This window comes from Suncus etruscus, chromosome 6 (genome assembly GCF_024139225.1).
Source record: "Suncus etruscus isolate mSunEtr1 chromosome 6, mSunEtr1.pri.cur, whole genome shotgun sequence".
NCBI lineage: Eukaryota > Metazoa > Chordata > Mammalia > Eulipotyphla > Soricidae > Suncus > Suncus etruscus.
Window position 1 is genome coordinate 8,794,772 of NC_064853.1, and position 19,976 is coordinate 8,814,747.

Below are 19,976 nucleotides of genomic sequence, written 5' to 3' on the forward strand. Positions count from 1 at the left end.
CATGACAGTAAAATGGTTTTTAAAGACTCTAATTGTATGCTTCTTTTTATTAATACTTTGTAGATTTCAATATGCTTTTAAACATAATTGGTCATAGAAATTATTTTTTCAAACTTTATTTATTGATTCATTGTTTGATTGATTGGTTTCTGGGCCAGACCCATCGTTGCTCAGGGGTTACTCCTGGCTCTGCACTCAGAAATTGCCCTTGGCAGGCTGGGAACCTTATGGAATGCCAGGAATCAAAGCCCGGTCCCTCTTAGCTCATCTGTATGCAAGGCAATTGCCCTACTGCTGTGCTATCTCTCCAGCCCTGGTCATAGAAATTAAAACTTATTAAATAAGATTATAAAATGATGTACAGTATTGTCATGAGATTGTACCATAATATAATTAACAACTCTCATAAAGTTGTAGCTTCTTTAGCCAGAGAGATAGTACAGTGCATAATGGGTTCCCTGAATACTACCAGAAATAATCCTTGAGCATAAAATCAGGAGTAAATCCTGAACACAGCAGGTATGGGCAAAAGATTTTGCTTTCTCTTTTCCCCAAAAGCAATAAATGCTGATCCATATATCCAAGCATGATATATATGGTTTCTAGATATATACATTTCTAGAAAATAATTATAAAGTTGATGCTGGCAATGTGTTCAAGTATTCTAAAGCATATCAGCTTGCATTAAGCTCATGACAATTTAATCAGCACCAAGAATATTTTCCTCATACTTAATATCTGAGAAACAATGATTCTTTACTATCATTTTGATTTCAATTTACCTATTTTTTGTCTGTTTTTGTCACATCAGTAGAGTTCAGGGATTACTTCTGGGTCTGTATTCAGGATTCACTCCTGGTGGTGTTCTGGGGAACATATGTGGTGTTAGGGATATAACTGGGGTTTTCACATGCATGGAAAGTTCCTTACTCTAATAATATCTCTTTGGCCCCTTAATTCATTGTTCTTATTATGCAAGAGAATGAATAATTTTTGTCTATCAGCAACTTGCAAGTTTTTATAATTTTTTAATTGTATCTTGTATGTTGTTGAGATCTTTATCTTCATATATATTTGCAAGAATTCTTTATAAGCAGAGGGACTCAATTACCTTCCATGTGCACTGGGAGCATTTTTCCAATTTACTATTTTAAACAACTAAATAAATATTTTTGATATAATTTTAATAGTAGTTACCTAGCCAAATATATCTATCCAATTAAAATATTTTTTGATTTATGCTATAAGAGTATTTCCCAACCTAAGTCATAATATATTTTTGTACAGCTTTTCCAAGACCATTTCTGATTTTTGATTTATATATATAAAACTCTTAAATGTGCTGAAATTTCTTTGATTATTAATGCCATATATAGACATTCTTGCCCAAATGGTTCTTACCCAAATGGTTCCCTAATAAATATGATCTCATTTGTCAACTTAAAACAAGGCCTAGGAGTTACTTTTAAAGCTTCACTTATGGGCTCTGGTAAAGTACTTACCTAAAAAAACCAAACCACAATTGCATCATTCCCATTTCCTGTTCTTACCTTCCAAAATTGGCTGGAAGAAATTCAAGGAAGGCATCATTCAGGTAGAGCTGGGTTAGGTTTAGAAGCTGTGTAAAGCCATCGGGGAGTCTAAAAAAGAGTAAAAAAGAGTTAGTCACTGCATAGATGTTGCCATAGAAACAGAACAAAAATATGTATCTCTAAGGAGAAAAAAATAGAAGTGTAATACATTTCCAACTCTCCTTTGGTATCACAGTAATGGGAGAATTTATTGAGCATGTCATTACAGCTTGAAAATGTTGCCTGTTATTCAAATACATGGCATCCACCTACCTCCACACTGCTTTCCTAAACTGAGATCTTATCAGCTGCAACATCTCTTACTGTTGTCCTAAACTTAGTCATGCCAATGAAATATATCTTATGATTTTCAAATGGTATCTATAGCATGCTTTATAACTTTCAATAGTATCTCCTTTCTTTAGAGAATACTCCCAATATATCTTTAAGCAAGGGTTATGCCCACTTATTTTTTCTAATCCATTAAAATGTATCCACAATTCATCACAGTGATGACTAAAGTTGTCTGATAAAGTTATTATTTAATATAATAGATTATCTAGTAGTAATATTAAAAAGAATATTATTGTCCCCTTCACTTCAATGAAGGCTCAATGGAAGTGTGTATTATACTTCAATTTGGTCTAATTCATGTTCGCTAAAAATGAGTAAGGATATTGAAACAATAACCAAACAGAAAACTCAAGGTTTTATGAGGCATTAAAAGCATTGAAAAAAATAAATTCTCTGGAAATTTCACAAGTTAGATAAATTAGTATTTGAAATATTTAAACTTTTTATGACAATGAATTTGTGAAGGGTTTTATCCAGAAAACATTTTATGAGTATATTGAATTAAAATTCAATATGATTAAAATTCCTTCAAAACATTTTGATACCTTTATCTATTGACTACAGAAATCTATAGTCATTGATAAAATGCTTCTAAATAGTGTTCAAAATGTCCTTTCCACCAACTTATGACCAGTTTTCTTCCTCGCAATTAATGACAAATTTATTTAAATTTGCTTATTTGTTATTGATTTGTTATTTATTATTTTTTATTTGAATCTATTTAAAGAACTGGGCCAGAAAGCTGTCTTAAGTGGTAGGACACTTGTGCAAGGCTCTGGCCTTGATTATTGGCACTTGTGACCTTCTTTTGCCATTGGATGTTGTTTTAGGAGCCCCAAGCTTTGCCTTCACAGCTCTAAATTTGGGTCAAGATCAGGATTACTAAAAATATTTAATTAAATTAAATTAAAATAAAGAGTGGCCTATATTCACTCATATTTTCACTACTCATCAAACCATTGCTTTCTGGCAACTACTGGAATTCTATAGCAAAAAATACACTCACCAAAGCTTCATGACCTTCTTATTCCCAATCCACTAACTTTATTAATTTTGCATCCAAAAGTTTTTTGTGCTATATTAATTATATGATCATTGTTCTTTTGCTCCTTCTTGGCTTCTACTATACGATGATTTCTCCTTTTTTTTTTTTGAGTCCTAGGACACTGTGTCTGTGCTTTATCCCATGTTTTCTCTTCCTCTGTTTAAGCTTTCACTATGAATGTCTAATGTATATAAAAGAAGATATGTGAACCCAGAATATAATTTTATAAATAGACTTAGTCCCTTTGAACAACTGCTGTTGCACCTCTTGGATGACCTCTTTCTATTCCATCTAATATGTTTTATTTTAAAATAATTTAGTTATTTGAACAGCAAAAAGGCATGTGGTTCTTTGTAACATTATATAAGTCAAATCAAACTATGATCATCTTCCATAGATTTTACAATAAGCATTATTTGTGAAATTGATTCATTTTGATGCAGGAGAATAATAATTATGATAATAGCCTGTTGTCTGAATACACCATACTATATATTCCTTCAAAAGAACAGTATGACTGTTGACCCTAGATTTTAGTGTATATTTCTATTTTTTTTTACTTTGAAACACTGTGAGATATAACATTTTTTATGATTGAATTTCAGTTATCTGATGTCCAATACCCATCCCTTCACCAGGGCACATTTCCTGATACCAGTGTCACCAGTTTGTTTCTTGCCCTTTCTCTGACCTCTCTGCAGCCTGCCTCTGTGCTCTGTGGCTACTATTCCCCATCTCGTTTTGCCTTTTTAAACACTGGTTTGAGATATTGCGACTAAAGGGAAATCATGCATATCACTTTTCCTCCTTTCAACACCCAGTTCTTTAGCTATTCATGAAAGTTTATTGTTCCATATAAATTGAAGAAGCATTTAATCTATTTATTAGAAAAACTTCATTTGGGTATACTTATAGAAATGTCACTAAATCTGTAAATTACTTCTGGGAATATTGTCATTTTAATGATGTTAATTCTCCCAAAACATGAGTAGGGGATGTGTCTTCATTTCCTCATGTACTCTCTTATGTTTTGTAGTAATGTTTTGTAGTTTTTTGTTGTATAAGTAGATCTTTCTCCTTTTAGTTTAGTTGATTTCAACGTACTTGATTTTCTGAGGCAAGATTATAAGTGGGGTTTTTAAAATGTCTCATTATTTATACATAGGAAAGCCATGTGTTTTTACATGTTATTTTGTAGCTTACCACCCTACTGCTGGGATATAGTTTTTAGAAGCTTTTTGTGATGTCTTTAGGGTTTTTTAATATAGTTATATTTCATCCACAAATAGAGTGTGAGTACTTTCCTTACTATCTAGATACCCTTAATATGATTTTCTTGCCTAATTTCTATGGCAAGTACTTCCAATACTATATTGAAAAGAAGTGGTGGAAGTGAGCCAGATGTTAGGGCAAAGGCTTTTAGCTTTTCCTCTTTGAGTATAATGTTTGCTGTGGACTTGTGGTAAATGACTGACTATATTGAGGGCAGTTCCTTCAAATCCCATCTTGTTGAGAGTTTTTTTTTTTACCAGAAGTGGGTGATGAACTTTTTAAAATAATTCTCTGCACCTATTAATATTATACCATGATTTTTTATTGATATGGTACATAATTTTGATTAACTTGTGTCTGCCAAAGCATCCTTGTATTTCCAGAAAGGATCCTACTTGGTCATGGTGTATGACAATTTTGATGAATTGTTAGATTCTATTTGCTAGTATTTTCTTGAGGATCTTTACATCTGTGTTCATCAATGGTATAAGTCTGTAATTATCTTTTTTTGGTGACCTCTCTCTCTCTATCTGCTTTTGGTATGGGAGTGTTTCTATTTCTTCAGTTTTTCTGGATTAACTTCAAAAAGACTCTCAATAGGCCCTCATTGAAGGTCTGAAAGTTTTCACTAGTGAATCCACCTGAGTCTAAGCTTTTATTTTTGGGAAGCCTTTTGATTACCATATTGATTTTCTCAGTAGTGAAAGGTATGTTCAGGTATTCCAAATTACCTGGTTCAACCTTGACATTATAGGAGTCCAAGAATTCATACATTTCTTCTAGGATCTCTCTTTTTTGTGGCATAAGAATTCTTAAAGTAGTCTCTGATTATCCTTTATTCTCTCTCTCTCTCTCTCTCTCTCTCTCTCTCTCTCTCTCTCATTCTCTCTCCATTGTGGTCTGCATTATTGTCAATGGAGGGGTGCCTAGCATATCACTTTCTTCCCTTCCAGCACCAAGTTATGTTTCAGAGTGATCAGTTCCAACTATAATTGTCCTAGTAGACCCTTCCCTACTCTAACTGCACACACTACTCTTTGGGTTGAGCTTCTTACCTTGGGCTGGAACTCTTCACCCTTAATTCTATTATCTCTGGATATTGTTACCATACTATCTCCAGTTTTTCTTATATCCAACAAGTGAGTGAGATTATTCAATGTCTCTTCTTTTGGCTCTGGCTCATTTCATTTAGCATAATAATCTCCATGAATAAGCAAATTTTATGATTTCATTTTTACTTATGGCTGCATAGTATTCTATTGTGTAGGTATACCAATTTCTTTAGTCACTTACCTGTTGTCAGGCACCTGGGTTGTTCCCAGTTTATGATTATTGTAAATAGTACTACTATAAACATAGAAGAATAGAGAGATATTTTGTATTGTGTTCCTAGGGTATAATCTTAGGAGTGGCATTATTAGATCATATGAAACTCAATTTCTAGCTTTTTGAGGAATGTTAATATTGTTTTCCAAAAAGATTGGATCAGCCTTCATTACCACCAGCATTGAGAGTTCCTTTCTCCCTGCATCCATGCCAGCACTGGTTGTTCATTTTGTTTTTGTTGTGGTGTGTTACTCTTTGTGGTGTGAGATGATATGTGAGGTGGCTGAGGTTCCTGATGCATGTACTCTGTCTCTTAATTGGTACATTTAGTCCATTGACGTTGAGTGAGATTACTTTCAGGGGAGTTTATGCTATATTTTTGTAGAAGTTTGGGGTGTTTGAAGGTTTGCTTTGCCTTAAAATATTCCATTCAGTTCTTCTTTTAAAGTTGGTTTTGAGTTTGTAAAGTTTCTAGCTATTGTTTATTGGTGAAGATGTGTATCCTTCCTTCAAACCTGAATGAGAGTCTGTTTTTTTTTTTAAATATTGGTGGTTATGTGCTTATTTGTTGAGCTTTTTTTTTAACACTGCCTTTCAGTCTGGAGGGTTGTTTGTAAATACATAAGTTGCTCTATTGTATGTAATTTCCTTTTATAATTTTTGTGCTTTTAGTATTCTACCTCTGTTTTTCATCAGTGTAGACTAGGATGTGCCTTGAGTGTTCATATTTTGATTTCTTTTATTAAGTAATCTTTGGGATTTCAGGATATGGGTGCAAGGACTCTTCAGCTCTGAGAACTTTTTCAGCAATTATGTCTTTTACAATAGCTTCTTCATAGGGGTTTTCTTCCTGTCTCTCTATGACCTCAGTGATTCTTATGTTGTTTCTATTGAATTGATTCCAACGATATATTGTCATCTATTAGTTTATTTTGGTGATTTTCTTCATCTTCTAGTAATTCATTTTGAGACATTTTTCCATCTTCTGTTGTTGTTTAGAGGTTTCCTGTACTTCATCTTCCAGCTCACAGATTCTGTTCTCAGCAACTGTTACTCTGCTTGTGAGGACATCCAATGCATTTTTTCATTACATTTATGGAGTTGTTCAGTTGTGACATTTCTGTTTGTATTTTTCTCATTTCTTCTCTTATATCCCTTGTGTTTGATCAGCAGTTTATTCCATTCATTTTTTGAGCTCATTGAACACCTTAAACATTTCCACTCAACTCCATTTTAGAGAGGCTATATTAAGGATTTAGTATTGATTAGGTATTCAGGATTTCAGTCTTTTCTCACCAGCAATGATGAGGTTTTACACATTTTTTTTAAACCATGGTTTCTTGTGGTCTAAAGGTGCTTCCTTCCTATGTCATTGTCAGACTTTCCAACTGCCAGGGAGGTCTCTGGGGAGTTTATATGGGTGAGAGATTATTATTTTAGAAACTACTTGTCCTCTACCTGTGTGTGGATGATAGGCTGCAATCTCCATTGCTCTTGGTGCCACTTGCAGTCCACCATGAGCCCACGCTCATTACAATGCTTGTTTATTTTTCTATTTCAAAAATTGCTTCTGTCACTATTTTGAAAATTATTTTAGTATACAAAAGGTTCCTGATTATAGGAAGCTAATATTTCTTAGGAATAGTCCTTAATGAACAATGAACCAAAATATAAATAGCACTTATTGAGCTCCTCAAAACTCTGTGCTATGCATTTTATGTAATTTCCTGAATTCCCTAGGTTTAAAGAACCACATTACTGTAGAGCTTCAAAATATTCACTCAACAAATATTTCCTGAGACTATCTCTTTAAAGTACCAATTGTATGCTTTTCTAAGTATTGGGGTAGTGAAAACTCCATATACAATTTTATATGAACTATTAGGAGATCTCTATATGCATTTAGGAAAGCAACTACACTAATTCTATTTTACTACAAAATATCTTGTCCTAATATACACTTTGGTTTATTTGAAACAGATTTTAAACTGGCTATAAACTTAGTCATTAGAAGAGGTAGATTTTATCAATGAAAGAAAGAAGTATAACTAAAGCAAATGAAGAGTGAAGGTTTGTGATATATACCAAAGAATTCAGCCCACATGGCTTAATGTTGTTAGGTAAATAAGTTGCATGACACTGTTCTATTGGCAATGCCATTCTAATTTTTCCTTTGAGCTAATTTAATATCTGAAGCATTTCCCCTGAACTTAATTCCAAAGAGGTTATATTAGGGGATTAGTTCTGATTGGGTCTTCAGGATTTCAGTCTTCACTCATCAGGAATGATGGGGCTTTATATTTTTGAACCATGTTTTTTATGGAGTTTATATGGAGTTCTTATTTTATTCCCATTTTGTCAAAGCCATAAATAAAATCAAATAAAATATTTATGGATGACAAAAACATAAGTCCAAGTGGTAATATTTGGAAGAATGTTTGAGCCAAATTCAGTAGTACTTGGGGATTATTAATAAATGGTTTTGTGTCCTTGTGGTGCTTTGGGGTACTATAGGTAGTTCTGGGGATTGAGTATGGGTTGGTTCATATCTAAATAAAGCTCTTTAACTCCTATATCATATCTCTCCAACCCTTAAGAGAAAATATTTTATGTTAGAAAGTACTAAGAGTTAATATTTGAAAATATCAGCAGTGAGAGGATACTGAACATTTGATTCAAAATTTGAACTTTGTCTCATATGATTAAAAAAATCATAGAGGGGTTAGATAGTACAGTGGGTAGGGCATTTGCCTTCTAGGCTGCTGACTTGGGTTCCATCTCCAGCCATATGGTCCTGTGAGTACCAGCAAGAATGATCTCTAAGTGTAGAGCCAGGAGAACCTCTGAGCACTGCCAGGTGCAAGGAAACCAAAACCAAAAATCATTTTTTAAAGTATTTTTCATCATTAAAATACTTTAGAATTTTTTTCATGATTATGCTAATTTTTATGATAATGGTACAAATTCTCAATAGATCTTATTCCAAATTTAATCACTATTATAGCCTTTTGCTTTCTACAGTTATTCAGTAGAAGAAATCACTTATGACGTTTTTAAAAGGCAAGATTAATGCTTGTAAAAGGGGAAAATGCTAAATTTCTGAACACTTACTTTAGCACAGTAACTATTAATAAGTGAAAAGACTTTAGCAAACTAAAGTAGTTCCAGAAACAGTTTGAATTATCCAGCTTTCCATGCTTGACATTCTGCACATGCATGTATTAATGATACTACATTGTACTATGTCTTTCATCAAAAATATATTCCTTTATTGTGGCTTCTCTAGCAAAGCCTGTGCTGAGGAAAGTCTGGCTTCTTGCCCAGAACACTTCTTTGAGGATTTAAAATTGATCACATTCTTCAGATTCCAATTGCTAAACTGGACTGCAAGATATAAGTTGTATGAGAACCAGAATACAAAGTGAGATTCCTTTTTCCAGCACAGTTATCAGAAGATGCTTATAGACATTTACATCGAGACCAATTTTTAAATAGATAATTAAAGGGCATTGAACAGCACAGATTATTTCATAGCATGTGTGCTTTTTATTTCAAATCACTTTAAGAATGCATCAAGTGACTATTCTATGCTTAGACTCAAAAGTAATGTCTTAGTTTTCATGTAGGATTTTATTTATAGACTTAGCAAAATGATTATGCCAATTATGTTTTTTATAAGTCTAAAATTTTCTATCCCTAAAATTAAGTGATAAATTCTTTGATAATGAGGAATATATCCTTCATGATTTATTTAAAAACATAAAGTAGGTAGCTAAAGAATATATTCAACTGTTTGTTTGTTTTGGATTACACCCAGTGGTACTCAGAATATATTCCTGACTCTATATTCAGGGTTTACTCCTCGTGGGTCTTGGGGGAATAGAGGGAGTGCTAAGGATTAAATTTGAGCCTGCCTTGTAAAAGGTAAGTGCCCTATCCACACTACTATAACCCTGGCCCAGATATTCAACATTTTAATATAAATTTTAAGAATTAGTATAAATAGTTTTGTAGCTTCTAGTAGAGACAATGATTTTTACCAATAAATACCAGCTTTTAAGAATCTTCAAGGAAGAAGATATTTTCTAGAAAATTAGTTAAAAATTGATGAAGATAACTAACAATCATGGATTGTCTTTATTCTTCTCTAAGCTAGTCATTAGAATTGACCATTTTGTACGAATTTATACTAAATGAGCTCTGAATAATGATGGGCTTTACTATCTCAGGTGGTTTTCTACTACCAACTAATTGGATAAACTCAAAAATAGATCTCTTATCTATATAGATAAATAGTTCTCTACTGAGAAAACACTTGTGCTGCATTAATTGTTTGCAAGTGTCATATTCCAACCACAAGAAAGAAAGAATCAAAATATAACCAAACATTAATATAGTTTAGTGTTGAGCAGAGGTACTGATGTAAGAAGACCAGAATTTGAACATTATCCACAATTATTTTTATCTGTGAACTTTACACATTTCATAATGTGTATGATCCTTATTCATAAAAATGATTATACTAATTTTCACTTCTCAGAATTGCTTCAGTGATTCCTTACATCATAGTAAGGCATTAGTGAATGGGGACCATTATATTACTTTTACTTTGAATATTTTTATTATGGTCTTTCAATATTGAGTAGCATGCTAATTTAAATGCATTCATTAATGCTAATTTTATTGTTGGAATAGCCCAATTAAAAAAGGCTTTAGACATCCTTATTTCAACTATTTTCTTTTATAAGAGCATTTCCTTTGAAGTTAAAAGAAAACATTCAATAGGTATCTAACCTCTACGACAGCAGGTAAAACAAATTGAGTTTTAGGTTTTATATGATGTGCTTAAGACGTCAATGTAAAATTTTCTACTTTAACTCAAAGGAATTTTACATGTAAACATTTCTAATGATTTAGCTTATGAATTTAAATCAATACAAAATCACAGAACATATGGACCATGAAAAGAAAATAAAAATATTCCTTATAATGACCTTAATTCAGCTCTCACTGCCATTTCATGAATTTGTTTCTAGTTTCTTCTAGTTAATTATTTTAATAGAATTACAAGATTGTGTCATGATTTATCCTTTTACTTTACAATTATATTTCAGTTTTGCTACATAACTATAGAGACTATATAATTTATCATTCAAACTAGGATATTTTTGAGAGCTAAAAGGGAGCTATTATTAATCATGTCGCATTCAGAGCTGAAAACTGGGAAGACTTGAGCAAACAGAGACATATGGTCACCTATATATAATCTTTGAACCCATCAGTAGGTAGCCATAATTTATGAGAAAATATCTTATTTTAGAACATTAAAAATTCTTCAGACCTTTAAAAATGTCTTTTGATTTTAAATTTAATTCAGATAATCTGTCAGATTTGGTGAAAGAGTAAAATATTTCAATATTTGGAATTCAAATATTATTTTCACGACTTCCATTTGTAAGCAAGTAGGTAGAATGTATTTATCTACCTCACTACTTCATAAGAATTCTGTGAAGGTTAAAATAATGTACTAAAGTACATTAGATACATAATGTACTAATGCACATTAAATAAATAAAATAATGTACTAAGGTTAAAATAATGTACTCAACATGGGCATGGTAGAGTCTCAATAAATGTTGCTTTCTCATGAGTGGTGCTATTTCTGATTTGTGATTCACATCTAAAACTAAGACAGTGGCATTCAAAACTATAACTCATAAAGTCTAGAGTTTTCATAATTTCCTGCTTTGTAGATTTATTGCATCCAAGGAAATAAATAGAAAAACAAGAGAGAAAAAAATCAATGAGACTGAAATAGAAGCAATAAAATGGACATATTTGACCCATGAAGTGCATTTTCTATCAATTGAATTGGAGGAGTGAATTAGAGAGAATGCCATTAGAGAGATTATTAATATGATAAGCTTATCAAAGAAGCATTATCCTTAATTAGATGTTACTATTTTTTAAAATATATAAATGTGAAAATTTCTGAAATAGGTAACTAACTAAAATCACTCAAGAAAAAATAGAAATTAGTCTTAGTATATTAAAACATTATATTTTCAAATAAAAATTTCTCTTAATGTAAACTACAGGACCATATGGCAACCCTGGAGTATTCTATTAATGTGAAGGGAAGAAATAATTCTAAATACTTTCTTATGATATCGAATAGAACATTATCTTTCATATGGCCAGTTTTATCTTGTTACTAAACCAGATCTAGAAAAACAATATCTTTAAGAACTCTATGCCTTTTAACTATTTTTGGCCAATACTTTATAAAACCTTAGCAAATAAAATCCATTAACTTTTATGTGTGAAAGAAGATAGTTTTTATTGAAAAAAACTTGCTTAGAAAGATGTGAGAGGAGATAAAGGAAGTACAGGTTTAAGAGAGAAAACAGTTTCTTCTGATTGGAAAAAGGTTCCAAAGCTACACAGAGTGAACCAAGCAAGATACACATTCCAGGTGAAGACAGGCTTGAAGAATAAGCCAATACCTTAATTTTTTTTAAAAGAGTATTATTTCATACCAAGTATATTTTCTCTCTGGTATGAAAAGTTGGTTATACATTAAAAAATACTAACCATTGTAACTCACCATAGATTAGATTAAAAAAAATAAATGCCATAGCATTATGTCAATAAGTTTTGTTTGTTATGTAGCTAGCAACTAAATTGAGAATTAGGTTATACACACAAGGCAGATGCTTTACAGGGAAGATGGATCCCATGTCTTGGACAACATTTGACATGCATCCATTGAGAATAAAATATTTCAGAAAGCCAGATAGAGAAGATAAATAGACTGAGCCCACACGACCATCATTTCTTTCATTTATCTTTGTCTAATCTCACCTTGAGTGTTGATAGGGGTTGTACCTTGAATCTTAGCAGTGGAAGGTGGTGGTGTGATGAGATATCACTCCCCTAATTATATTACATTACATGACTTTGTCATACATTAAAAGACATTTTTAAGTTGCTGACTTTCAAGAAACAAATTGGTCTGGTGATTTGAGCTGCCTATATGGAGTGTAACATGGTGAGGATTTCACTGGGCTCTAAGATATGAGAGTTGACAGCCAGTCAAAAGCTGGGATTATAAAATATATAACAATAATACAACTATAATAAGAATAGAATGACAAAAATAATTGCATTTACACACAAATGACCCTGAAATGCTTGGAATGAAATCAACAACATTTCAAGATATTAAATGAGCATAGAAGTAAATTATGCATAGGGTTGGCAATATTTAACTTTTTTGAGATGTGAATTCTGCCCAAATTAATGTATAGATCAAATGTGATGCCTAGTGAAGGTCTAGAAGTCTTATAGTTTTTGTAGAAATATACAAGCCAACTACAAATTTTTTATAGAAAAGGAATTGAATAAGCACAATAATTTTGATAAATAATGAAATGGACAGATTTATATTTTATGAACATATAAATTACCATAAAGGTACAGAAATTAAGAAAGTATGGGACAAGAGAAAGGCGAGGGATCAATGTACAAAATAGAGAATCTGGAAATGAATCCAGACAAGATAAATCCAGATAATTGACATTATATGTATGTTATGTGATTTTGTGAAGGAAAAAAATGGCAAAAGCATGTCATCAAAGAACAGTATTATACTTCTATACAAACAAAACCCAAAAACCAAAGGGGTGGAGAGGTTTTAGATGGGTTCAGTTTCTTGCATTGCAAATGGCCAACTCTAGTTCAATTTCTTGCACCATGAGTCATTGGTCTCCTGAATGCTGCCAAGAGTGACCCCTGAGAACAGAGCTAGGAGTAAGTCCTGGGCACAGCTAGGCCAGGCCCACCCTAAACATAAACACACCAAAACAACCACAATAATTGCACAGTGTACATGTACACATGAACTTTATGTCAGAGATTGATATGTAACATCCAAGCTATAAATTTTTAATCAAGAATAGGCAAAAATTATCCTATAAATTTAGAAAAGGACTTCTGGGGACAAAATATATGTCATACAACTTTATCGATAAGACTTTATCAAAATGTAAAACTCTCTGTTGGGAAGTAGAGCTCTAGGGACTTGAGACATACTGTGCTGCTGCAAAATGGGACTCTGAGGACTCTCAGGGTTGTGAGTCTTGAGCAATACAGAATCACTGGCCTGATCTCAGAAATGTCAGGTCTGTTTTGCTGGACTAACTACATATAGGAGGACCCCAAGAATCCTAGAGTATTGTTTGCTTGCTCTCCTCCAAACCTTTCATTTTGAAACTTCTCCCCTTTGAAAGTGACAAAAAGAACATCAAAATATGTTATAAAATAAATGAAGTATTTGTCAATGTCTTTTATACAGAATTTCTCATCTCAATCATTACAGAATTTAAAAAATAAATAACTCTGGGGTTAGAGCTCTAGTAGAGAGGGAAGGGTGCTTGCCTTGTACATGGGTGGCCCGAGTTTATTTCTGATATCCCATAGGGTTTCCCAAACTTGTCAGGTGTGACCAATGAGCATAGTTGAGTGTGGGCTCCAAACTAGCAAAAAATTGTATATTAAACAATTGTAATTCAGCAATAAAAAGCAAATAAGAATTAAAAAAAGAGGACGAAAGAGATAGTAAAGTATGATAGGATGCTACTCGTGTACTGGACTAAGCTGAGTTTCATTCAGCAAACCCTGTATGATCCCTGAACACTGTCAGGAGTGATCCCTGAGCACAGAGCCCCCACCCAAAAAAAATAACCCCTGAGTATCACCAGGTGTGGCTCCCAAAACAAATCAATAAATAGGAAAAAGGATTGAACCCTTTGTCATAAAGACAATATAGATGGTAGATAAATACATGGGAAGATGTCAATTTGATATTAAAATATAAATAACAGAGTTAATAAACTAATACTAATAATAGTATAAAGTAGTATATACAGATGCAGAATTGGCTAAAATAAACACCTGGCAGTTCCAACTTCTAATAAAAATAAGAAATATCTTTGCACTGGTGAAGGTGGGTGTTCATTTTTTATAACTGAAATCCAACTACAAACATATTTGTAATCATTGCCCTTAAATAAAATGTTATTAAAAAAAGAAAAGAAATAATAGTGATATTAATAAATTGCATTATTGTGATGCATATGAAATACCTATTCTGTAAGTTGGTTTAAAAATTGAAATTCTTATAAGTTAAACTTGTAGGTACCATGTTATACAGAATTGCTGTTAAGTAATTACTCAATGAATATAAATGTATATAGTGATACAAACACCTGTCTGTAAATTTGTACCAGCTTTATTAATAATAGTCAAACTGGAAAAATATTTATCAGATGTTGAATAGAGTGATGTGGTATACCTATAAACAGAATATCACCTTTAAATAAGAGAAGGTCGAAATGATTTTTGAAATGTCATGGATAAACCTCAGAATCATTATGTAAAATAAAAATAAAATCTAACTTAAATGTGTTAATGAACTATGGGAATAGAAATAGGATTGATAAACTGTCTGAGAGAAATTTGGGGGATGAACCTGAGTAGATAGCACAGTGGTAGGGCATTTGTTTGCTTTGCACGCAGCCACCCAGAATGGACTTAAGTTCTATTCTTGGCATCACATACCATATGGTCCCCTGAACCTTCCAGGAGCAATTTCTGAGTGCAGAGCCAGAAGAAACCCCTGAGCACTGCTGGGTGAGGCCCCAAACAAAAAAAATTGGGGGGGGCCAATGGGGATAGTGAGTAACTTGATGATTCTGTGCATATTTGTTAAAATGCATATCATACAACTGGATATGAACTTTATAGCATAGGAATTATACATGACAAAATCTAACTTTAAAATAAACATGCTCAATTTCCCTGAACTTCCAGACTACTTAATAATTGTATGCATTAAAACTTGGGGGGGGCATTTTGAGAATACACCTGGAAATATTCAGAGCTTATTCCTGGCTCTGCACTAAAGGATTACTCCTGTTGGTGCTCAAAGTGTGGAGTACAAAGGATTGAATTAAGATAGGTCATGTGCAAGGCAAGTAGCCTGTCTACTATACTATCCAGCTCCTAGACAATTTTGATGAAAAGGGTCATATTAATCTTTTAAAAGTAAACACAATTAAAATTTTATTTTATTAAAAATAAAAACAATTCAGAGACATAGCATATGTTTTATTTTTATGCTTATAAAGGTTATATAAATGAAAGTAACTCATATAGCCAAGAAAACTACCAAATTTAAACTTCACAAAAATGTAATTTATCATTGGACTATGACTCTCAAAGCTCTTATTTTGATTCCTAAATACAATGAGCTATTAAAATTAAAGAGCTAAAACAATTCATCATCTGCTCTGGATTCTGACACAGGTCAAGGACATGACTATAATCCTGAGATAGAAGTAATCAGCATCTATTACTGTTGAGAAAATTGCATGTTGCACCTGATCTAACAGTTTTGGAAAACACATTTGTTGTTTGCTTTGGGGCCACACCAAGGGATGCCCAGGGCTTAATCCTGGTTTTAGGCTCAGGGATCACTTCTAACAGGCTCTAGGGACCATTTGGGATATCAGGGATCAAACTCGTCACACCAAGGGATGCCCAGGGCTTAATCCTGGTTTTAGGCTCAGGGATCACTTTTTTTTTTTTTTGTGGTTTTTGGGTCACACCCGGCAGTGCTCAGGGGTTATTCCTGGCTCCAGGCTCAGAAATTGCTCCTGGCAGGCACGGGGGACCATATGGGGCGCCGGGATTCGAACCGATGACCTCCTGCATGAAAGGCAAATGCCTTACCTTCATGCTATCTCTCCGGCCCCAGGGATCACTTCTAACAGGCTCTAGGGACCATTTGGGATATCAGGGATCAAAACTCGTTCATCTGTGTGCAAGACAAGTGCATTACCTACAAGCTGTATATCTCTCTGGCTCCTAGATACACTTTTAGTAAGTGTACTTTCTTCCATACCTGACTTTTTGAAACAGAAGAGTTGTGTTTTCCAACATTTTATTATTGAAATATTACACTTTTTATTAGAATATTTCTATTCTCTATTAAAAATCATCTTTAAACCTCTATTTTAAGTTTGTTCCATCCCTTCTCAAGTAGTCTCAGGATACAATGAACAACCATACATACAATGAACAACCATAAGTTTCTGCCCTCAACTCTACTGGGAAAAATTCCCCCTTCAAATATTGTTGATAAATTTTCTTTTGTCTTCTATAAGAGTAGATTTAAAAAAGCCTTTCCAGTAGTCTCCAGTCTTCTCAATTTTATTAATGGCTCCCACTTTCCTCAACTTCTTGTGAATAAGTGATTCAAGGATTTTTCTGAAAAAAATCTGTCAGTGTTTGAATAATTAATATGCCAGTTTTACTTGGACATTCATTATTTGCTCCCAGCATCAATGTTTGTGTCACCTTTACCAAATATCAATATAACTCTAATAATCACTCTAGATTTTACTCCTGATTTCATGAAGTGATTTAATCATTTCTGTTTTCAACTCATGCAATCCATTCACTTCATAATGTCTTGACCTAGTTGATTTCACAGGAGCTTTTAAATCATCATCAGAATTCACCAAAAATGGCCACATGTTGTGTTTCTTTCCAAGTCAATGCTCTATTAACAGAATAAAAACCACAAGTACTACCATCCGATCACAGTATCTTTACTACTCTATTTTTCATACCATATGACCCACTTTACTCCATCCCCAAAGTGCATCATATGGAATGAATATTGCCTGGAGCTGAAGCCTGGGTGCAGGGAAGGAGAGCATCTAAAAACTATGTGTGTCTTATGGTCAATTGAGTCTTATAGAGCAAAAAATATGGTATGTCTTTTACCCCTCTTCTTATATGATCATCTTTTCTTAGGGCTCCTTTTGCCCCCTGGCATCCCTATATATTATATACATATGTATGTATATATCACAGTATACATACTGTGCATTTGTATGTGTATTTACACAGTATCTTTACTAAGTCTTTCACCCCCTCTTATATGATTGATTATCTTTTTTTCAGGCTCCTTTTTCTTCTGGCATCCCTATATAAGTCATATACACATATATATTATATATACATACACATATTCAATTTCTTTCCATTTTACACTACAGTTCACCTATTTTTTATAAACATATCAGTATTTTAAACTCTCAACTTTCTTGAAAACTTTCCTCAAAATCTTGGTAGAAATTTCCCAACATGCTCATACATAATAATTTTTTTCTTTGGTTTTACTACCTTCCATGGTGTGTTGCCTGCAAGTTACTAAAAGTTGACGATACAGCTTATTTCAAAGAACTCTATATTTATAATTATGCTTTGCTACTCAACAATGCTTTTAATGATCATTTGCTAATTATTCTGATTTGGTTATTTCCATCATTCTAGTAAATTGCATTTTAAATACATAATTTAAAATACATTTCTCATGCAAATTTCTTTTATCTGGGTACATTATTATCCAATGAAAACAAATAAAAAATTCAATCACTCATACTCACTTAGAAATGGGATTGACACTGGCTTCAATAATTGTTAAACACTTACAGCACTTTATGTTTTCTGGAAATTCTTGTACACCTAAAATGTAAAAACAAAACAAAAAATAACAAGGAAAGCAAAAGTACATAAAAGTGTTCCAGCAAAAGTATTCTATAGTTATAATATTAAAAATAATTATCTAAAATGGTAAATCAACAAACCATGTAAATCCCATTAGTATAACCATTTGACAATAATTAATTTAATATTAGTGTCATATAAAATGCACTTCCATTTGAAACTTAAAAATTGAATGCTAAACATCACATTCTGATCATAATCATTGGAAACTGGAATATATTTGAGTGAGATTGTATATTTTGCTATAGATCTTGATCTACAACTAATTCAAAGAAATAAAGCATACATTAATTAGCTACAGCAATCCTGTTATCTAAACCTGCATCATAAGGAAAACAGAAGACAACATTTTAGTCTCCTTCATGTTGCAAGAGTGGGAAGTATTGCACACCTCTAGATGAAAATGACCTATAGCCGGCGCGGTGGCGCTCGAGGTAAGGTGTCGTCTGCCTTGCCAGCGCTAGCCTAGGACGGACCGCAGTTCGATCCCCCGGCGTCCCATATGGTCCCCCAAGCCAGGAGCGACTTCTGAGCACATAGCCAGGAGTAACCCCTGAGAGTCACCAGGTGTGGCCCAAAAACCAAAAAAAAAAAAAAAAAAAAAAAAAATGACCTATAGAAAATGGACAGTTCAACAACTATTTCCCATAGTAAGGTGGGGCTTTAAATACTGGATGCAAATTATCCTGTTGATTGGCACAGAGTTAACTCTGCTTCTGTCTATCAAAGCGAAGAGAGGAACAGTTGTCTCCTCTCCAGGTTACTTCTAAAGTTTCTGAGGTATTGAGTTTGGCTGATTGCCTTTGGAAAATTGCTCATCTGCAGTCACAGCTGTGCTGCTGGCTTCTCGACAGAAATACTCAGGTTTTTCTATGAATTGCAGATTGGTAGGCCACAAACTTTATCCATAAACGTGGAGGGTCAGAGAGATTAAAAAATATAAAGGAGAACTCAACCAATGCATACAAAGGGAACCAACAGAGCAGAACCTGCAAATCTCAGAATGGCAATATTCTGCCATTCCTTGAAGCCTGCATGACTTTTACATGCTGAGTGAAATAAGTCAGAGGGAGAGAGATAGACACAGAATAGTCTCACTCATCTGTTGGATTTCATAAAAATAAATGAAAATATTGTAATACTACCCTGAAACAATAGAGTTGAGGGCTGGAAGATCCAGCCCACGGTATGAAATTTACCACGAGAGTGGTGAGTGCAGTTAGAAAAATAACTACACTAAAAACTATCACGACAATGGTAGTGAGTGAGAAAAAGAGAATTTCTGTCATGAATACCGGCAGGGGGGTGGGGAAAAGGGAGGTGGGGAGCATTGGTGGTGGGAATGTTGCTCTGGTGAAGGGGGTATTCTTTTATATAACTGAAACCAAACTGCAAGCATGTTTGTAATCATGGTGCTTAAATAAAGATATTAATAGAAATAACATTTTGGAACTGTTAAAACATGTAAACATTTCCAAAAAGTTCTAGCCCTTCCCAGTAACTCACATAGGACAGAAGAATAAGAAATGTTTTGTTGCATGATTTTGAGAATTTTCTAGTGATACTCAAGAAAGAAAACCCTCAATGTCATTAGTTGATGTCACCAATCATAGATATATAGTCTTAAGAGTTTCAGGCAGCAGTATGAGATGTGCTCAGTTCCATAGAGATCTTTATCAACTGCAAATGTCATAATTGAAGAGAGAAGATGTTGTTAATCCCATTCTACATTTTAAACTTCACCAGACACAATGCCGTTGGAACATTAC

General features: G+C 33.3%; 1 protein-coding gene across 1 annotated transcript in view; it reads right to left on the reverse strand.

Annotated features, from left to right (window-relative positions):
- The window catches only part of LRRC7 (leucine rich repeat containing 7), a 363,919-nt gene that overhangs the window by 279,507 nt on the left and 64,436 nt on the right, over positions 1 to 19,976 (reverse strand). Inside the window, exons 3-4 of the mRNA XM_049775680.1 lie at positions 18,087 to 18,165; positions 1,551 to 1,640 (exon numbers count right to left, since the gene is read on the reverse strand). Coding sequence (XP_049631637.1) covers positions 1,551 to 1,640; positions 18,087 to 18,165 — 169 coding nt within the window. The remainder of the gene's footprint in view (positions 1 to 1,550; positions 1,641 to 18,086; positions 18,166 to 19,976) is intronic.